At 42.1% G+C, this 16,232-nt stretch overlaps 1 protein-coding gene across 1 annotated transcript; it reads left to right on the top strand.

Moving 5' to 3' along the window:
* Nucleotides 1-2,609: 2,609 nt before the first annotated feature.
* On the top strand, nt 2,610-15,927 carry KDELR2 (KDEL endoplasmic reticulum protein retention receptor 2). Its single transcript, XM_030001599.1, has 5 exons — nt 2,610-2,818; nt 9,721-9,821; nt 12,799-12,957; nt 13,639-13,891; nt 14,708-15,927. The coding sequence occupies exons 1-5, from the start codon at nt 2,728-2,730 to the stop codon at nt 14,740-14,742; spliced, it is 639 nt and encodes a 212-aa protein (XP_029857459.1). The 5' UTR covers nt 2,610-2,727; the 3' UTR covers nt 14,743-15,927.
* The last annotated feature ends 305 nt before the right edge of the window (nt 15,928-16,232 follow it).

Genomic DNA, 16,232 nt, shown 5'->3' with positions numbered 1-16,232 from the left:
AATTACGAGACTAGCTCATACACCCCATCTGACCTTGCCTGGTATCAGGACCTGTAGCAGTTTTGTACCACAGGATACTTTTATCAAAATTCACATCTGGTTCTTTAATTCCACCCAGAAATAGATAGTCTAGAAACGTATTACATTTTTTCTGCAATGAGTAGCAAGCAGCCGATGTCCATCTGTCTCTTCCTGCCCTTTCCCGTTCAGCATCAGTCTGCTTTTCTGATCCGGATTAATGAGAGGATTTTCTTGCCCTCATGATGCAGGAACACAAGGCATGTTCAGAGCTTACAATCCAAGTGACTATATACATTCCAGTATTAAATGGAGGGATCGTGATTGCTGGATTTCTTGCTTTGCTGGCAACAACATAACGTTTCTCTTACAATGTTTTAGCTGGTATTAATTAGCCGTACAAATATTTCACAGCATCTCACTTAATATCTGCGATCTTTGGGGGACAACGAGAAAAGAGTAAATTCCTAGAGAAGAAATATGAAAATAGTGGAAAATACTAATCTGTCACAAACACAGCAAGATAGTATTTTCTACTCATTTCCCCAATAATTTTAAACTGTTGTATAGAAAAGAACTGTATTGATTTTTCAAAGAATAGCTATTGCTATAGTTAAAATCATGTGTTGGTTTGATGCACAAGCTAAAGCTGCCCTAGGTCATCTTTAACTGGGGCTTGACATGTTTCAATATTTAATCAGATGTCAGAAAACAACTTGGATCACAAACAAGTTCTGACTATATCCTGCATGAACTGTGAAAGGGGTTGAGAGAGAAGGGATGTCAGCTTTCTGCCTTTAATGTATCTATTAAAATAGATTCCAGATATGCATCTGTCAGTGGTTTTATTAGCTACTTTTATTTCAGTATTCATCCTTTTAGAATTCTTTACAACTGACATATTAAATGTACATATTTCAATCAAGCCTGTGTCAAACAGCTAATCCAGCTAGTTCAGCCAGTGCTCTAAGACATAAACTGTACTGTCAGACCTTACTGTTACACTTGTATGTAGTGATGGAAGTGCCACTGCATTGCAACCACAGAGGTTGTACTTACATAGCTGTACTTTCTCCCCCACTGTTGCAGTCTACACCATGGACCTGGGGAGTTCTGTCAAACTCTGTCGTCTTTAGTGCAAATTCTCCGAGTACTGGATTTGGGTCCCTAACATGTGTCCTCAAGTAGGCAACTTACTGGTAATTACATCAAACATTATTTGATGCCACAAGTTATTCAGTATCTGTTTAAAATAATTAATCTACTAGAGTTGAAATCTATTAAACTTTTCAAATGTAACATATAACCTCTTAGACCATTCTAAGTGTAAGCTAAGAGGTACTATGGACATTGTCAAGGGGTTGTATTGCTGTACTTGTAAAGACAGTGATTTAAGAGGACAGGCTTTGATTCCTAATCGCTGAAAGTGAGTAAATTTGTTTCTGTCACACTGTGGGTACTTATTAAAAAAAGATAAACACAGTAGGAGGTACTAATCAGTTCTCTTTTCTTTCAGGGAATAGGTAAGCCTTTTAAGGATTTCAATGTTTATGCTACGTTTTAAACAAGAAAATGAAAGATTGCAGTTAGGATCGTTTTCATAAATTTTCAAACAAAACATAACCTTCTGCTGTGGGAAATTTTCTGTACGTGTTTCTGTACACCATTCTGTAACAGTGAAGTCCTTGCGCTAGTTCCTCAAACGGGGCGTGAAATAATGTAAACCAAGAGATTTTTAAGAAATAACTTACCCTTTCTGAGACGCTATAGAAAAGCAAAGCATTGGAGAGTTACTAGAATACTGCTTAAGAGGAGGTACCTCCTTGAACTGCACACTGGACAGCTACGATGGTGATGCCCTCCTTCAGGTTTAGGGATTCAGGACTGCAAAGCGGCAGCATGCTAACTCACAAAGCCTTACTGTTGCAAGGAATAATTGCTATTTTATTTCTTGGAAGATTTGCATACTCTCTTGGGCTACCAAACACAAATCGAGTCAATTGCTCGTTTTCACAAAGCATGACGACAGCTATTAAACATCAACCGCTCAACCAGCCAAACGTCTGACGGCTGAATTTCAGGGCAGCTTCTCTCCTCCCTTCGGCCTGGGTCCTCGTTTCCCTGACAAGCACCCGCCCGGCGCTGGGGGCCGGGAGGCGCTGCCGGGGCCTCCCCCGCGCAGGAGCCGCTCCCGGCTGCCCAGCGCTCCCCTCTGCTTCCTGCCCGCTAACAAAAGAATCCCGAATTTATTCATCCGAAAGGGCTTCTGAAGAGTTTAAGGCAAAAAAAGGGGGCCGCGGCCTACTCCGCCCTCGGGGCCGGACACCCTGCGCGGGACCCGAAGCGAGGACTTCGCTCCTCAGGGCCCGGCGGGGAGCCAGGCCCCGCCGACACTGGGCCCGGCCCCGGGCCGCTCGCCTCTCAGCGCCGGGCTTAGGAGGGCTGAGGGCGGCCGTGCGTGTCGCCCGTGTCCCCCCGCGCCCCGGACGGAGGGGACGGGGCTCGCCTCAGGGCTCACGGCTCCGCCACCCCCGCCGGGTAGGCGGCGCGGGGCGGAGGGGCGGGGCCGCTCCCTCCCGTTTCCCAGGGTGCACCGGGCGCGGTGGCTGTCTGGCCACGTCCCCGGGCCACGTCGCTCGGTGCCCGCTGAGCTTACGCCATCTTCGCTCCCCGGCTCCGGGCTGCGCCGCCGCCTCTGCCGCCGCCGCCATGAACATCTTCCGCCTCACCGGGGACTTGTCCCACCTGGCGGCCATCATCATCCTGCTGCTCAAGATCTGGAAGAGCCGCTCCTGCGCGGGTGCGTGCGGAAGGCCGCTGGGCGGGCGAGGCGAGGCGAGGGGAGGGCGGCGGGACCGGCCGGGCAGCTCCGGGCCGCGGTGGCTGAGGGGAGCCTCGCTGGGGGCTGGGCGCCATCGCCGCCTTCTCGCCGCGGCGAGGGCGGGGGAGGGGTGTGCTGCGATCGCCTCTGCCGCCCTTCGGGGACCGCTCCCTGAGGAGAGCTCGGCCGAGCCGGTGGGGGGGCTGGGGGCCAGCGCGGGGGGGTCCCGCCTGCCTCACTTGCCCGGGAGGCGGCTGTGGCAACGCAGGGAGAGGCGGGGCAGGGGGGATTGTGTGTCCCGTCCCGTCCCCCGAGGCGCCCCTTGAAGGGCCCCGGAGCGGGAGGGCAGAGCTCGCCCCGGGCAGGTGAAAAGGGACGATCGCTCCCCTCAGCGCAGGGGGGGGGAGAGGGGGGCTCAGCCCTCGTCCTGACCGACCTCCCTCCGAACTCGCCCCCCTTCCAAAACCAGGGTGTGGGGAAGCGGGTGGGCAGCCGGGAGGGAGGAAGGGGGAAGCCGCATCCCCACCCCACCCCCGCCCCGCACTCGTGGGAACTGCGATTCCCACGAAGGTTTAGCGGTTGCCATTATTATTTGCACTTCGGTCCCCGAGCTCCGCCACCTCGGCGCTGCCCGGGAGGGTCGCTCCTTCCTTACGTAACTGCCCGGTGGCGAGCGAATGAATGGGGAGGCAGGTTGGGGGGGGGGGGGGGAATGCGTCCCCCACGGGGCGGGCAGCCGCCCTCCCCTCCCCTCCTGTCCCCTCCCCGCGCCCGGCCGCTATGGAGCTTATTTTCTGGCCTTTCCTGACAGCGCACAGCCTTCCGTCTGCCTGTTTACTCGGTAGCTTTAAGCGCCGCTCTGGTGCGTGGAAGCGGGTTTTGGTGCAGCGTTGGGAGTAGCTGACTTGCAGTTTGCAGATCCTGAAGTTTCCCTCGCTCTCTCCCTTTCCCCCAGCGCACCGGTTTGCACTCGCGGCTGACTGACGCGCCCTCTTCTTCGCTTTTGTTTTCCGCTCTCGCTGCGGTAGGAATTAAACAGCGATTCGTGCCGTTTATCGGTCTTCTGGGGTGTTTTCTTGCTTGCCTGACCAGCTGCAGTAGGAAGCTGCAGGAGAGAGGTTCCAGGCTGGAGTGAATAGGCTTTCAGTGGAGATCCTGGCCTGGTCTGACGTGGCAGCGGGAGAGGTGTGGCGGGGGGGGGGGGAGCTGGGTCCCGGCCGCCCTCCGGGCCGGGCGCCGGGGAGAAGCCCCGCTCCCGCCGCTCCTCTGCCAGCCCGGGTGAGAAACGCTTGTTCTTCCTCCCGTGTTTTGTACGTGCTTGCTCGAATTCCGTGTGATGTGGTTTGCTTTTTTGCTTCTAGTGTACGGTGTGGTGGTTGGAGAGAATTGCAACTGCAATTATAACTGCAGCATAGCTGATTTCTTTCAGAAAACTAGGAGTTGTAATTCAAAACGGGCATTTCAGTGCTCTGCGTTACATGGATCAGGCCGCCGACCCTGGACATAGCGGTTTTGCTGTGGACTGGGGTTTGACTGTGAGCTTGACTTTGCCCTCTCTCTGGTGAGCTTCTCCTTCATTAGTAAGCATGGTTATTCTTGAAATCGGTTTACCACGTGTTGACATGAAATATCGTTCAAATACTGAGTTAACACTCTTGAACAGATACATCTGTAAAGTCTTCAGTTAAGAGCGTGAAGAATTAGTTTAAGCTGCAACCTGAAAGAACCGAGAATGAGGAAATGAGAGAGATTTGCTCTACAGGTAAAAGGAAGTACAGGTTCTGTATGTTTTCATGTCAAGTCACTTTTTGCTAATCACTTGATAGCACAAAAGAAAAAAAAACTAGTTAATGCATAGCTTTGGTTTTAAACACACTTAAAGTTAAAACTGTTCTTAATTTTACAAAAGAGCTCAAGCAAATGACTCCACGGTCCAAATGCAGCGGTAGCACAGAACTATTGTTTCTCAGGTCATGGAGCACAAGAGCTCTTTCCTAATGAACTTTCCTGGCTCAGGCTGTAGTGGATCAAGAATTCTGTCTGGATCTGGCAGGAGAGGGCCTGGCCTTCTCCAACTCTTCTGTCCTCTACCTTCCTTGAGAAATGCAGTCAAGATTACAAACAACAACAGAGTTAATGATCTAAAAACTAAATATCTCTTGCTATCTGAAGAAGGAAAACAAGAAATTCTAGTGCAAGGCTAAAATTCAGATAGGGTTTTAGCCAAGAGATTCTTAAGTGATCTTTGGTTGTGAGGTTATTTACACAGTATAGTGCAATGTAATCTAGTCCCATCTTTCTGCTTAAAAAGTGATCTGATGTTGTTTTCCTTGAGTCAGTTGTGTTTGAGGATCTCTTACTAGGGATTTATTCATAAGAAAGTAGACTCATAGCAATCATTATCTTTGGTACTGCTTTCTCCAATGCAGAAAAGTAAATGGCCCTATATCACATAGGGCCCTCAGCTCTTCCCTTTACCAAATTAGCTGGTATCCCTGAATACAAACATACAGACATGGACTCTTTCGGTAGAAAACGTCCACTTCATTCATTTTACTGAGCAAAAAAAAATGAAACAGGATGCGTTTGTCTGGGGTTCTTGTTTTGGTGTCTTCCAGTTCTGCCTGAGTCCTTAGGAGTAAATCCATATCCATGTTACTTCTATGAGATGAGTGTCTGAGGCCTAACAAGTTTGTCTAGAATGAGAAGAGCACCTCAAAGGAGCATGGGATTTTATTTTGGGGGCTCCATCCTGTTCCATGTAGTGGTTTGTTGTTGTCAGTTGTGGTTTCTACTAATAAAAACTTCATAAATATATATTCACATAAAATATGTTTGTAAAATCATACACAACAGTAACCCCTAAATAGTTATCGATTAAGGTTGAGCAGCTGCTAAATGCCTCTTGTAAGTGGGCTTTCTTCAATTTCTGTACATTGCATATTAGAGCAGTTTACGAATTAAATAAACTTATACCCCATGGTTATTGGTGACTAAGGAAATGTGGGCAAACCAGCTGCTGCTTTAACTGTGCACTTTTGAAGCAGTAGAAGCTTAGGAAGTAAATAAAGGCTTCTAACTGATTGCTAAACTGTAGGCTGTGATCTGCTAAGAGCTGGCAAACCACATGGTGCCGACTCCTCTCTTCTGGTTGCATCTGTGTGTGGCTGAGGCCTTTGTTCCAAGAGGAGCTCAGAGGCCTGTAAAAGCAGCTGGAAACAGAGGGAGACAGCATGTGTACCTCTGCTGCAACCTACTGTTTTCTGAAGACGCATCAGTCCCCATTTTCTTTCCGCAGAAGTGACTCGTCTAATTGAGGCAAATAGGTGAGGCTAGGATAATCTGCATTATGAAGCAGTCTGTGTTTTCAGTGTTTGACAAACTTAGGTGGGTTTTTTTTTCCTAATTTAGTCAATATGTTAAAAAGAGAATAAGGGGAAAGCAAATCAAGTCATGATTTTAGAGCTGGAAGGAAAACAATTTTTTGCATGACTAGTTATTTGAGTTTCCAAATTTAGAATTTGGAATAATGTTTGCCACTCCAGATAACAGCTCAAAAATAATTACTAGGACCTGTGGAGAATGTAGCAGGTAACTCTGTTATTGACTTCATGTCATAATTAGGAAATTCATGAGACTTGAAGAATCCTGTGCTTTCAAACATTGTCATGTTCAGACTATTTTCTAATCCATCCCAAGTCAAATCAGATTGTTTGTACTGTGAATTGCTGCCTAAAAATGTATTTGCTTTTCTCAGTGTCATTTGTCAAATGTTAAAGGTGACCTGCAGTTGAAAGGCTGTCAAATTTTATGCTGAATACTCTAAAAAAGTAGTGTCGATAGTAAATGTGTAATATTCTTGCTAGGTAACATAGCTGTCTCTCATAATTTTGTTTATGTGTCTACTATGGACCAGATCATATGCTGTGTTGAAGACTTTAGACAGTACTTTGCCATTGGCTGTTGCCAATTTGTCTGTATTTTCTCAAAAAATGCTGCTTTAGGTAGGTTTGGAATTTCCTTCTCTTTCAAGGAAAACTTTGCTTTTCTCTGTTGATAAATTTGCGTTTAGAGTTAGGCTGGGTTTTTTTAAGTGAAAGTACAGGATTCATAATGTTAGTATTTTATTAGCAGAACCAAAGAAGTTGTGGTTCTGTGGTCTTCATGCTGAACAAACTCACTTTTTTTAATTAAATACTTTTAAAAGTCCATGAAGTTTCTATGGCAAAGCATGGGCTGGCTTTCCTTAGAAGAACTTCTGTTTGTAGATTTTATGGTTGTGATGTGCAGTTCATAGTAAGTAGTGTACACACACTCCACAGCCAGGCCGACTGAATGCCTCTGCTGCTTCCTGTCGCTCTTTACCTAACTCACAATAGGAAAATGAAGTTGATGAGGAAGTACTACAATTTTAGCTCTGCTGTCCGCCCTGGCTGTGAAAATCAGCTGAGCTTTTGAATTAAAGTTTCATCGCTTTAGCTAAGCTAGAGTGCAGAAGTTGGAGTTTTTCCATGTGTGAGGATGAAACAAAAATGAGAGGTTTGACTCTTTGAAATTTGGGCCCAGAGCTTGAGAAGAAGAAATAAAAATGTGTGTGTTTAGCTCAAGAACTAAGCAATGTTTGCGGGAGTAAAAGGAAGGGGAGAAGGATGAGAATAACGGCAGTGTAGTCTCAGTATATTGCAATTACCAACCGTGAGCCAAGGTCGGTGCTGTGGCAGGTATATTGATATCTTCCGTAAAGTTTTGAAATGCATCTCATTCATACAGCATAGTTTTTACCTGTTTCCTCCCCCTGTTTTTGCTAGTGGTATAGATCTTGCATTCTCCCAGTTTGGCTGTCTCTGCATAGGTATTTATTTTAAACTTTGAACCTTGCCTAGTCTAGCCTACTTGAAAATGAGTTTCAGCTTAGCTTTAGGATGTGTTTCAGGAGCATTTGACTATTCTAAAGATTCCAAATTCAGTGTAAATACTGAAAGCCTTAATAAAAATTACAACTTTTGGGTTGGGGCCGGGGGGGGGGGGGGGGGTGAGGCTGGCAATGGCTTAGAGGAATTTAGAGGAATTTGTCAAGTATATTACTTGTATTTACATGACAATACGTCCAGATCCAAATTTATAGCCATTATCAATAATTAATGTCTTATATGCTTTTTTTGTGGTTCGCAGTTATTTACTAAAAGAAAATAGCATGCTAAATAATTTAATGTAACTCTATGCTGTAGTGTGATGCTGTACTGTAATCTGTCCAGGTGGGTTTCTTTGTCCTGTAGGTTCTGACCTTAGGACAGTGTTGCTAGCTGAGAGGTTTTATTGGCATGAGAGCAGGGCTCTGTCAAGGGTTGTAATGTCAGTGAGCACACCTGGGATACAACTGAGAGTGCTGCTTTGGCTGACTTGGCAGCACAGTTCTAGTTCAAGAAATGTCAAATTTTTTTTTTTTTCTAAACTTTGGGAAGTGGTTGGTTTGTGGGTTTGGGGGGTGGGGTGTGTTTTGTTTTGTTTTTTTTTTTAATATTTAGAGCTTTTGATTTATAGTTTTACAGTTTGCACAACTGTAGGTTTTGAGGCATTTGCTGTTTCCTGTACTGCGGTTGCTTATGGGCAGTTGGGTGGTTCTGCACGTAGCACATGGGGCTCACCTCCTAGACATTTCACATATGAAAGTTGCAAACAAGAACCCTTTATAATTGTTACTGTTTCAGCCATTCCTGTACTTTGTGTATAAACATAAAGTCCCTTCATCTGGGGCAGCTTATTCAATGTTTCTTAAGCCAGAGTGAAAAAGGAGTTCAATAACTGTAGCAGATAGCCTTTCTTCTAATTGCTTTATGGCACTGTTAATAAAAGCCTTTCTCAGAAATATCCCTGTATAAAAGAACAAGGATTTTCAGCCTTGCATCATAACCCTCTCCTAGAGAATATTTTTCCCTGTTGTTTTTTGAACAATGTTTGCATGCTTAGCTGAACAGATTCAAATATTTTTACCCTGGATGACTGAAAACAAGAGTAATTGGAATAACAAGACAGAGGCGCAGGCTAGGTTGTTTTGTCCTCCTGCTGTGACACATCACTACATCAGTATTACGTAGCGATGCTTCACCTCAGTTTTCAGAAGCTTTTAGTGGTTCACTGTGCAAAGCTTTTATGCTTCTAACTCTGCTCTAGTGGCTGAAGTTAAGTACAAACAAATATTTTGATGTTGGGGCTTTGGCCTAAAATCAAAAGTTACTTTGCAATGCAGTGTAGATGTCTGTCATTTTAGCTCGCTTCTCTCTTGGTTTTTTTGTTTTGTTATGGTACATAGTAACGTTTGGTTTTGACTGTTTGGTAATTTTTTTTTTCCCCACCGTGTGGTCAGCTAAGTTTCTGAATTGAATTGCCTTATGTTTTAAAATCAATTTATTCCTTTAAAATCATGTTATTGGTGCTAGCATACTTTCTGATTATCACTGGATCTGTAGTATCTATTGCCCTTGTACCTTTCCAGCTCTTCAGGATCTAAAGAATATACTGAGGCATGTGACAGCACTGTGAGAATTGAAAGCTATTGCAGCATTGCTGCATAGTGCCCAATGATAATGCAGAACAGATAGTGTAATTTCAAAAAATATCACCTGCAAGCTATCTGCTGTGAGTAACTTCTAAATCTTGTGTAGTGCTAGTACCTCTTCCAGTACAAGGTAACTTACATTCACACTACTGAGATATATGAACTTACAGTTCTGTTTGTACAGTTTGGAAGCCTGGATTTTGTCCTAATTCTGTAATCAACTTGCTTGGAAATAAAGGATATATCCTTTCTCATCCTTGGCATCAAGTGTTTTAAAGCACATCATGACTTTTTGAATAATTGATTATTTCTTTTATCACTTTAGGTATTTCTGGGAAAAGCCAGCTTCTGTTTGCACTGGTCTTCACTACCCGTTATCTGGACCTCTTCACTTCATTCATTTCATTGTATAACACATCTATGAAGGTAGAGTATACTGAAGAGTTAGAAAAGCGAGTAAAGTTGCATGCAGAGTGCATAATTTCATTAATAAAAGCCTCTTTAAATAAGCCAACTGCACAGTTATTGCAGAATAAGTTCTGGATGGGCTTTAGATAAAGAATGTGGAAAATGGACTCAAACCCCTACTTTTTTCTACACGCTACATGCTGTTTTTAAAAACTGTTTGTATGGGGACTGTGACATTTAGAACAAATGCCATTTTGGTTATTGAAAATAAAAAGCTTTTGGAAAAATGGTTCAAATAAATTCTATTTCTTAGTTGAGACATTAGAGCTTAGGTAAATCTCTTTTTATCCACTACAAGGTAAATTAGTGTTCAAAATGCATTGCCAGAATTGCAGCTAGTGTCTGGTCAGAGGCTGATCAAAAGTTGACAGGAGTACACTTTTAGGAATGTAGCTTCCATCAGATTATACCCCGTTCACTTGCCTACTGAATGTTTTTGTTATTTATTCCTGCCATTTCTGGTGCTGAGTAAAAGAAAATAAAGCGGTAAACTGGGAGAGCGCAGCATGTTTGTGGCACCAGAGCAGACAGCTTTTTAATCTAGTTCCTTTATTGTTGGATTTTCCTGATGGTTTTCAACTTCAGTTCAGAGGGCAGTATAACTTTGCCAAGAGGAAAGACTAGATAGTCAATAATGCAAAATGTACTGAAGAATTAGGGGAATAATACTGTAAAATAAAATTTTAGATATTAAGCTCACTCACACTGTTACCTTCTAACAAGTCAAACGTGTATGCTTAAGTTTTAATATTAACAGTGTAGATGCAAAACTGGGGATTAAGTAAAATATTCTTGAAATACAAGCTTTTTGGCCTGTGTAATTTCTGAGGATATTGAAAGCTACTGTTGGGTGCACTGAAGGAGCAGCTTGGGTTTTTTGCAATTTATTTATTGGTTGTGATTCAGGGTCATGACCATGTCTTTGTTCTGCAGCCCTCCTACCCAGAAAAGGAATGAATACATGAAATGACACTTGTGATGTTCAACCTCATACTAAACTGGGTCTTTCCAGTAATGAAAGAGTGGTCCTCTGTTCAAATCCAGTATTGACTTGCAAAATGGAAGCCTCTATTACAGTTTCAAAGGTTACTGCTTAGAGAGACTGTTAGATATAATTGGCTTTTCAGCCCATTATTGCAGTGCCAAGACAAAGCTGTTCGAGTGTCTCAACACAGCTTCTTGTTCTATCTACATATATTTAGGAGTATATAACATTATACAGTTGTATAGAACAGGAACTATTACGCAAATAAGCTTACCCAGAGCATAACTAGATGAACTTTCCAATCTGAGGAAAATGCCATAGTTTGCAGCAAAAAAACCTGTTAATTTCTGTAGAGTTAGGATTGTCTTCAGTGTTTTTAGAGAAATATTAATTAAACTACAGGTGACAACTTGCTGTATTTGTCTGGCAGTGATCATCAGATATTTAGGAAAATTAATTTCTTCTGTGTTCCAGGAACATATACAGAAAGACACAAATTCTCACTATCTGCCTTTCTTAATGATCTGCAGACTAATTTTTGTGATTTGTAGCATCCTGTATCTTATAGTTTCTTTGTTACCTGTATCTGAATATTGGATGCATTTCTGCTGGTGCACTCTGCAGTCATTTTTCTACCATTCTTTTATTTTGATATCTTTAAAAATGAAAACTTTCTGAGTGTCCCAAAACACATTATAATTCTCATGAGGAAGTCTTTAATAAGGAGTTGGGGTTCATTCACACTTTCTTAGTTGTCTTCTATGACCATACTAACTATGACTAGTTTACACCTGTAGTAGGGGTTCCCTGTATCTGATATCCTGTCCTCTGGTCCTTTATCTCCAGTCAGCTGGGGTGCTAGTGTAGTAAAGAGTCTTTGGATTCTGAGCTCCTTAATACAGTATTTGTAGCATTTTGTGTTTGTGAGCAGTGCTGTTCATGATGAGTAGCATCTGCAAACAGTGGGGTTTTTAATCTGTTACTTTGCAGTTGTAAAGAACCTATATTTAATGTGATAAATGGTTTGGAATATTTAATCTTTGTGATAAAACTGAGGCAGAAGCTAAACTATTTGTCTAGTCTACTGTACTATGTTGTCTCCAGGACAATAAGAGCTCTGTCCTGATGATGGCAGATTGACCTTTAGAAAGTCATGTATTCTCTCTGATTCTGTTTTCTCATCTGTAAAATAAGGCTATTTGCCTATTCCACAGGGAATAGCTATGAAGTCTACTGTACCATAACAATTAAAAATGGTAATGTTAGACATCAACTGAAACTGAAACCAAACTCTGGTTCAGTGCTTCCAGCAGTTTGTTAGTTGTGCAGGTTTTATGGCCTGTTGGTTGGTGGAGAACACTGTCCACTTGCCACTCTTCAGATTTTAGAGATGTTTAAAGGTCTAAATCAAATCAGCTAATTTGTGATATGTTAAATGGCTGAGTCCGAATGGGGCTTGTTGAATAGGTTTTTAATTGCCCTGAGCTACACCACTCCCAGGCTTTTTGAATGTAAAAAGATCGCTTCCATCATTATTGCATGTATGCATGTGCATATTTTTAACCTAAATGTTTTGGGCCAGTGCTTCCCCTGCAGTAGCAGAAGGGGTATTCCTTCTCCAGTCAGTTCCTTAGTTCTGTCTACTCAGGAAAGGGTCTTTAAGAAACTTTGGACACTCCAACCAGAGGCAAGGTGATGCCTTTAGAGCAACAAAACCAGCAGAGCCCGGAGTCATTGGTTTTGAATTACTACTCTGCTGAGAAAAGTTAAAATACCACTACATAGCCTGGAACTGCAAAAGAATGTAAACAAATAATACAAACAACCAAAAAAAAGACAGCACTTACTCCTCTTAGTGCCTGGGAATATCTTTGTTCAGTGAGTTTGATCTAACCATGCAACCTCTGTGGGTTGTTTTGTTTTTTTGTTTTTTCTTTCCTTGCTCTTCAGCTTATCTACATTGCTTGCTCGTATGCCACTGTGTATCTGATCTACATGAAATTTAAGGCTACCTATGATGGAAACCATGATACATTCAGAGTGGAGTTTCTGATAGTTCCTGTTGGTGGACTCTCATTTCTTGTTAATCATGACTTCTCTCCTCTGGAGGTGAGTTGATTGTGGGCAGGAGGTTATACTTTTTTTTCTCTAAAATATTTAGAACATGAAGATGAGCATTTTTAGGCTGATTGAAGAATGCTTGAAAGCTGTCTATGTTTAGTAGGTTCAGGCTAATCCTGTTTCCTTAATGCATCTTTAAGTGGACTGAGCTGCGTTTTTATATTTGTTAGAGTTAAATTATTTTATTGGGGAGTAAAGGAATTTTAATTGCAACACTTAGAAGAATTATTTTGTTCTGTATTAACTCATTCTTTAAATCAATAGATTAAAAAAGTTGGAAGAACATGGGGAAAAAGGACTTCATCTTCCCTGCAGCTTTTCACAGCACCAGTTCTGTAAGCTGTATTTCATGGTACTGTGAATCCTGAACTGAAGGATGCGCATGAGTTTCCTCACAAGGAAACCTATGCCCGCCACTTCACTGGACAGCTGGTTTGGAGAGTGCATTGTCTGCCAAGAGAGTTGTTCCCTTGCACTGTCCCGTGGTTGATTATGAAGCTTTCACTTAGTTTCTCTCCTGTACCGAGGATAGTTTGCCAAAATACTGTACCTATTCATAACATTGTTAGAGTGAAAAGTCAAGCCAAGTCAAATATGTTCTGTGCTTCTGTTATCAGTAAGACAGTTGAATATACATGTGGGGTTTGGTGTTTTTTTTTTTCCTTTCAGATACTGTGGACCTTCTCCATCTATCTTGAATCGGTTGCTATTCTCCCTCAACTTTTTATGATCAGCAAAACTGGGGAAGCAGAGACCATCACTACTCACTATCTTTTCTTCTTGGGTCTGTACCGTGCCTTGTACTTAGTCAACTGGATTTGGCGCTACTATTTTGAGGGATTTTTTGACCTCATAGCTGTTGTTGCTGGTGTGGTCCAGACCGTTCTTTACTGTGACTTCTTCTATTTGTATGTTACAAAAGGTAAGTGGTGCAAAACTTCTAGCTTCAGGTCGTGGAATGTAGCAATTAACATGTTCGTAGGGATCTGCTATATTGACATTGCTATGTTGTTAATTCTGTGTGCAAATTACCACTGAAATCTCCTTGATAGATTTATCAAGTACACTTTCTGCTAGTGTGGAGCATTTCTGAGGATTGTTTTTGAGTATGGATAGAATATAAATGTATAAATAGTCTGATGAACTTAGTTGACAAATTTAAAATAAGTACGGCTAAATACACGTTGCTGTTGTCTTCCATCGATAAGCGTGATCCTCATGCTTTTCCTGACAACGTACACTGTTTTGTGCAGATTCCATGCTTACAGACACCTTTCTCAGCGTTCTAAATACCTTAAGAGTCCAAAGGATTTTGGATGCTTCTGTTTACGCCAAGTGTAGAAACAGTCATTTCTGCTGGGTGCATTAGTAATTCTGCCCTTACTCACATTCCAGCTTCCATCATACAACTACAAAGCTATACAGAGCTATGTTATTTTAGTCATAACTCTCTTAAGAAACCACAGTCTTAGACTGGTATGTCCTATGAGGATGAAAAGTGAGAATTCCAGGGTGCCACAAGAGGGCAGGATTGGAATAGTTGTTAATTCATCATAGTTTTACCAGTATGTATTGAAGAGAGAGAGGCAAGCTTGGGAGGACTGTCTGCAGTGCGCCCATTTTGTAACAGAGTGACTCTGTGTGATAGATTTTGGTCCCTTTGAAGTTTTAACTGTGTGCTTCTCCTAGATCACATCTTTGTTTTGCTAACTGTTTTCTTTCCTGCTTTTCCTTACAGTACTCAAGGGAAAGAAGCTCAGTTTGCCAGCGTAAGTGCCAAAAAAACCATCACCAGCATCTGTCCTTTTGGATGCTTGGACAGAACAATCCTTATCACAAGCAAAGGCGAAGATGCTTGAGACAGAAAGTCAGAAACACAGCTCTTTATAGTGCAGGTAGTCATCAGCGGCTCTGTAAGAACGGAGGAAAAACAACCAGCAGATTTCTGTTTGATGCATCTTGCCTTTATCTTTTTTATTACTATGTATAAAGATTTTTTACATAAAGAAACTTATACTGTATTAATAAATTCAGTGTATGGTTTCAATTGGAATAGTTCCAAAAGTGAGATTTTTGTGAGATTGTTTATGACCAGGAACAAGTGCAAACTTTTTTTTTTAATTTTCAATAATTTCTTTGAAATGACTGAATTTTTTTTTTTTTTTTTTTTTTAGTGCACAGATATGTGCATCCTTGATGGATGGTAGTCATCTGTTCTTTCCCTTTGATTCAATTTTCATTCCACTATATTTATTTTTTTCCAAAAGGTGAATATACGTCAACTCTAAATCTGAAACCACCGATGTTTGATGTGATGTGCTGGTGCCCAGTCTTTGTGCCATCTGCTGACATGGAGTTCCTCATTTAAAATATATGTTGGTGCCAGGAGGGGAACAGACACATTTTGTAGTTGTTCCCCTTCTAAAACAGGCTGATGGCAAGAGGACAATAAGGAAATCTCTTGAGGCCACAAGGATGGGCCCTTTCCTGTTTTGCCATGATGTTTGGGAAGGTAATCCCAATAATGAAAGCACTTGGCAGCGCGGGTCGTGAAGGGCAAGAGATGCGGTTGTGTTGCTTAGTGGCAAATGTTTGTGACTGTATTCTTTGTTCAGGAAAAGAAGGTTAAATATCTTGGATGTACAGCCCTGCTACGCCATTGCAGCTATGGAAATGGGAGACTTGTAAGTTGTTGATTACAGTGATCTGTAGGTGATCATTTTAAACAATATCTACATTTTCTTTTTAATGAATGCTTTATAAGCAACTTCCATGTTCAGCTTCAAGTGGTTTTTGATGTCACTTTTGGACAATTAGTATTTTTTTTATAAACTTTTCAAAATCAGCAGCACCAGTTACCATTCTTTATCCTTTAAATGATTCCCTTTTTTTACTGAGCTGTTGCATGATTTATCCTGTGTTACCATCCTCAATAAACACTTTATGAAATGGTGAAAATGTTTTTTTTTTGGTTTTTTTTTTTTAATTCAGGAATTCAAAGTTTTCTGTTCGCCTGAGACCGGATGAAAAGTTGTAGTAAGGACGAGTTGGTTAATGTCACTGTTTGCTCTATTGAAATACAAACTTTTTAAGGCTACGAGGGGCATAATCACTGAATGAAGCAATGGTGACTTAGTTCTGCTTGTTTCTTAAGAGCTTAATCTCCATCCTGGTGCAGATGAGGGTTTGGTGCTCGTCTATGTTTTTGTTTTGTCTTGATAAGCCATTTATCCTCTCTAACTTAGTTTACCATCATTATCCCC

This window comes from Aquila chrysaetos, chromosome 25 (genome assembly GCF_900496995.4).
Source record: "Aquila chrysaetos chrysaetos chromosome 25, bAquChr1.4, whole genome shotgun sequence".
NCBI lineage: Eukaryota > Metazoa > Chordata > Aves > Accipitriformes > Accipitridae > Aquila > Aquila chrysaetos.
The sequence above is the reverse complement of the archived record's forward strand: the minus strand, read 5'-3'. Positions and strand labels throughout refer to the sequence as shown.

Coding starts and splice junctions, on each gene's coding strand:
- KDELR2 (XM_030001599.1), top strand. CDS start 2,728: ATGAACATCTTCCGCCTCACCGGGGACTTGTCCCACCTGGCGGCCATC. Junction 12,958..13,638: donor ATGACTTCTCTCCTCTGGAG/GTGAGTTGATTG, acceptor TTTTCCTTTCAG/ATACTGTGGACCTTCTCCAT. Junction 13,892..14,707: donor CTATTTGTATGTTACAAAAG/GTAAGTGGTGCA, acceptor TTTTCCTTACAG/TACTCAAGGGAAAGAAGCTC.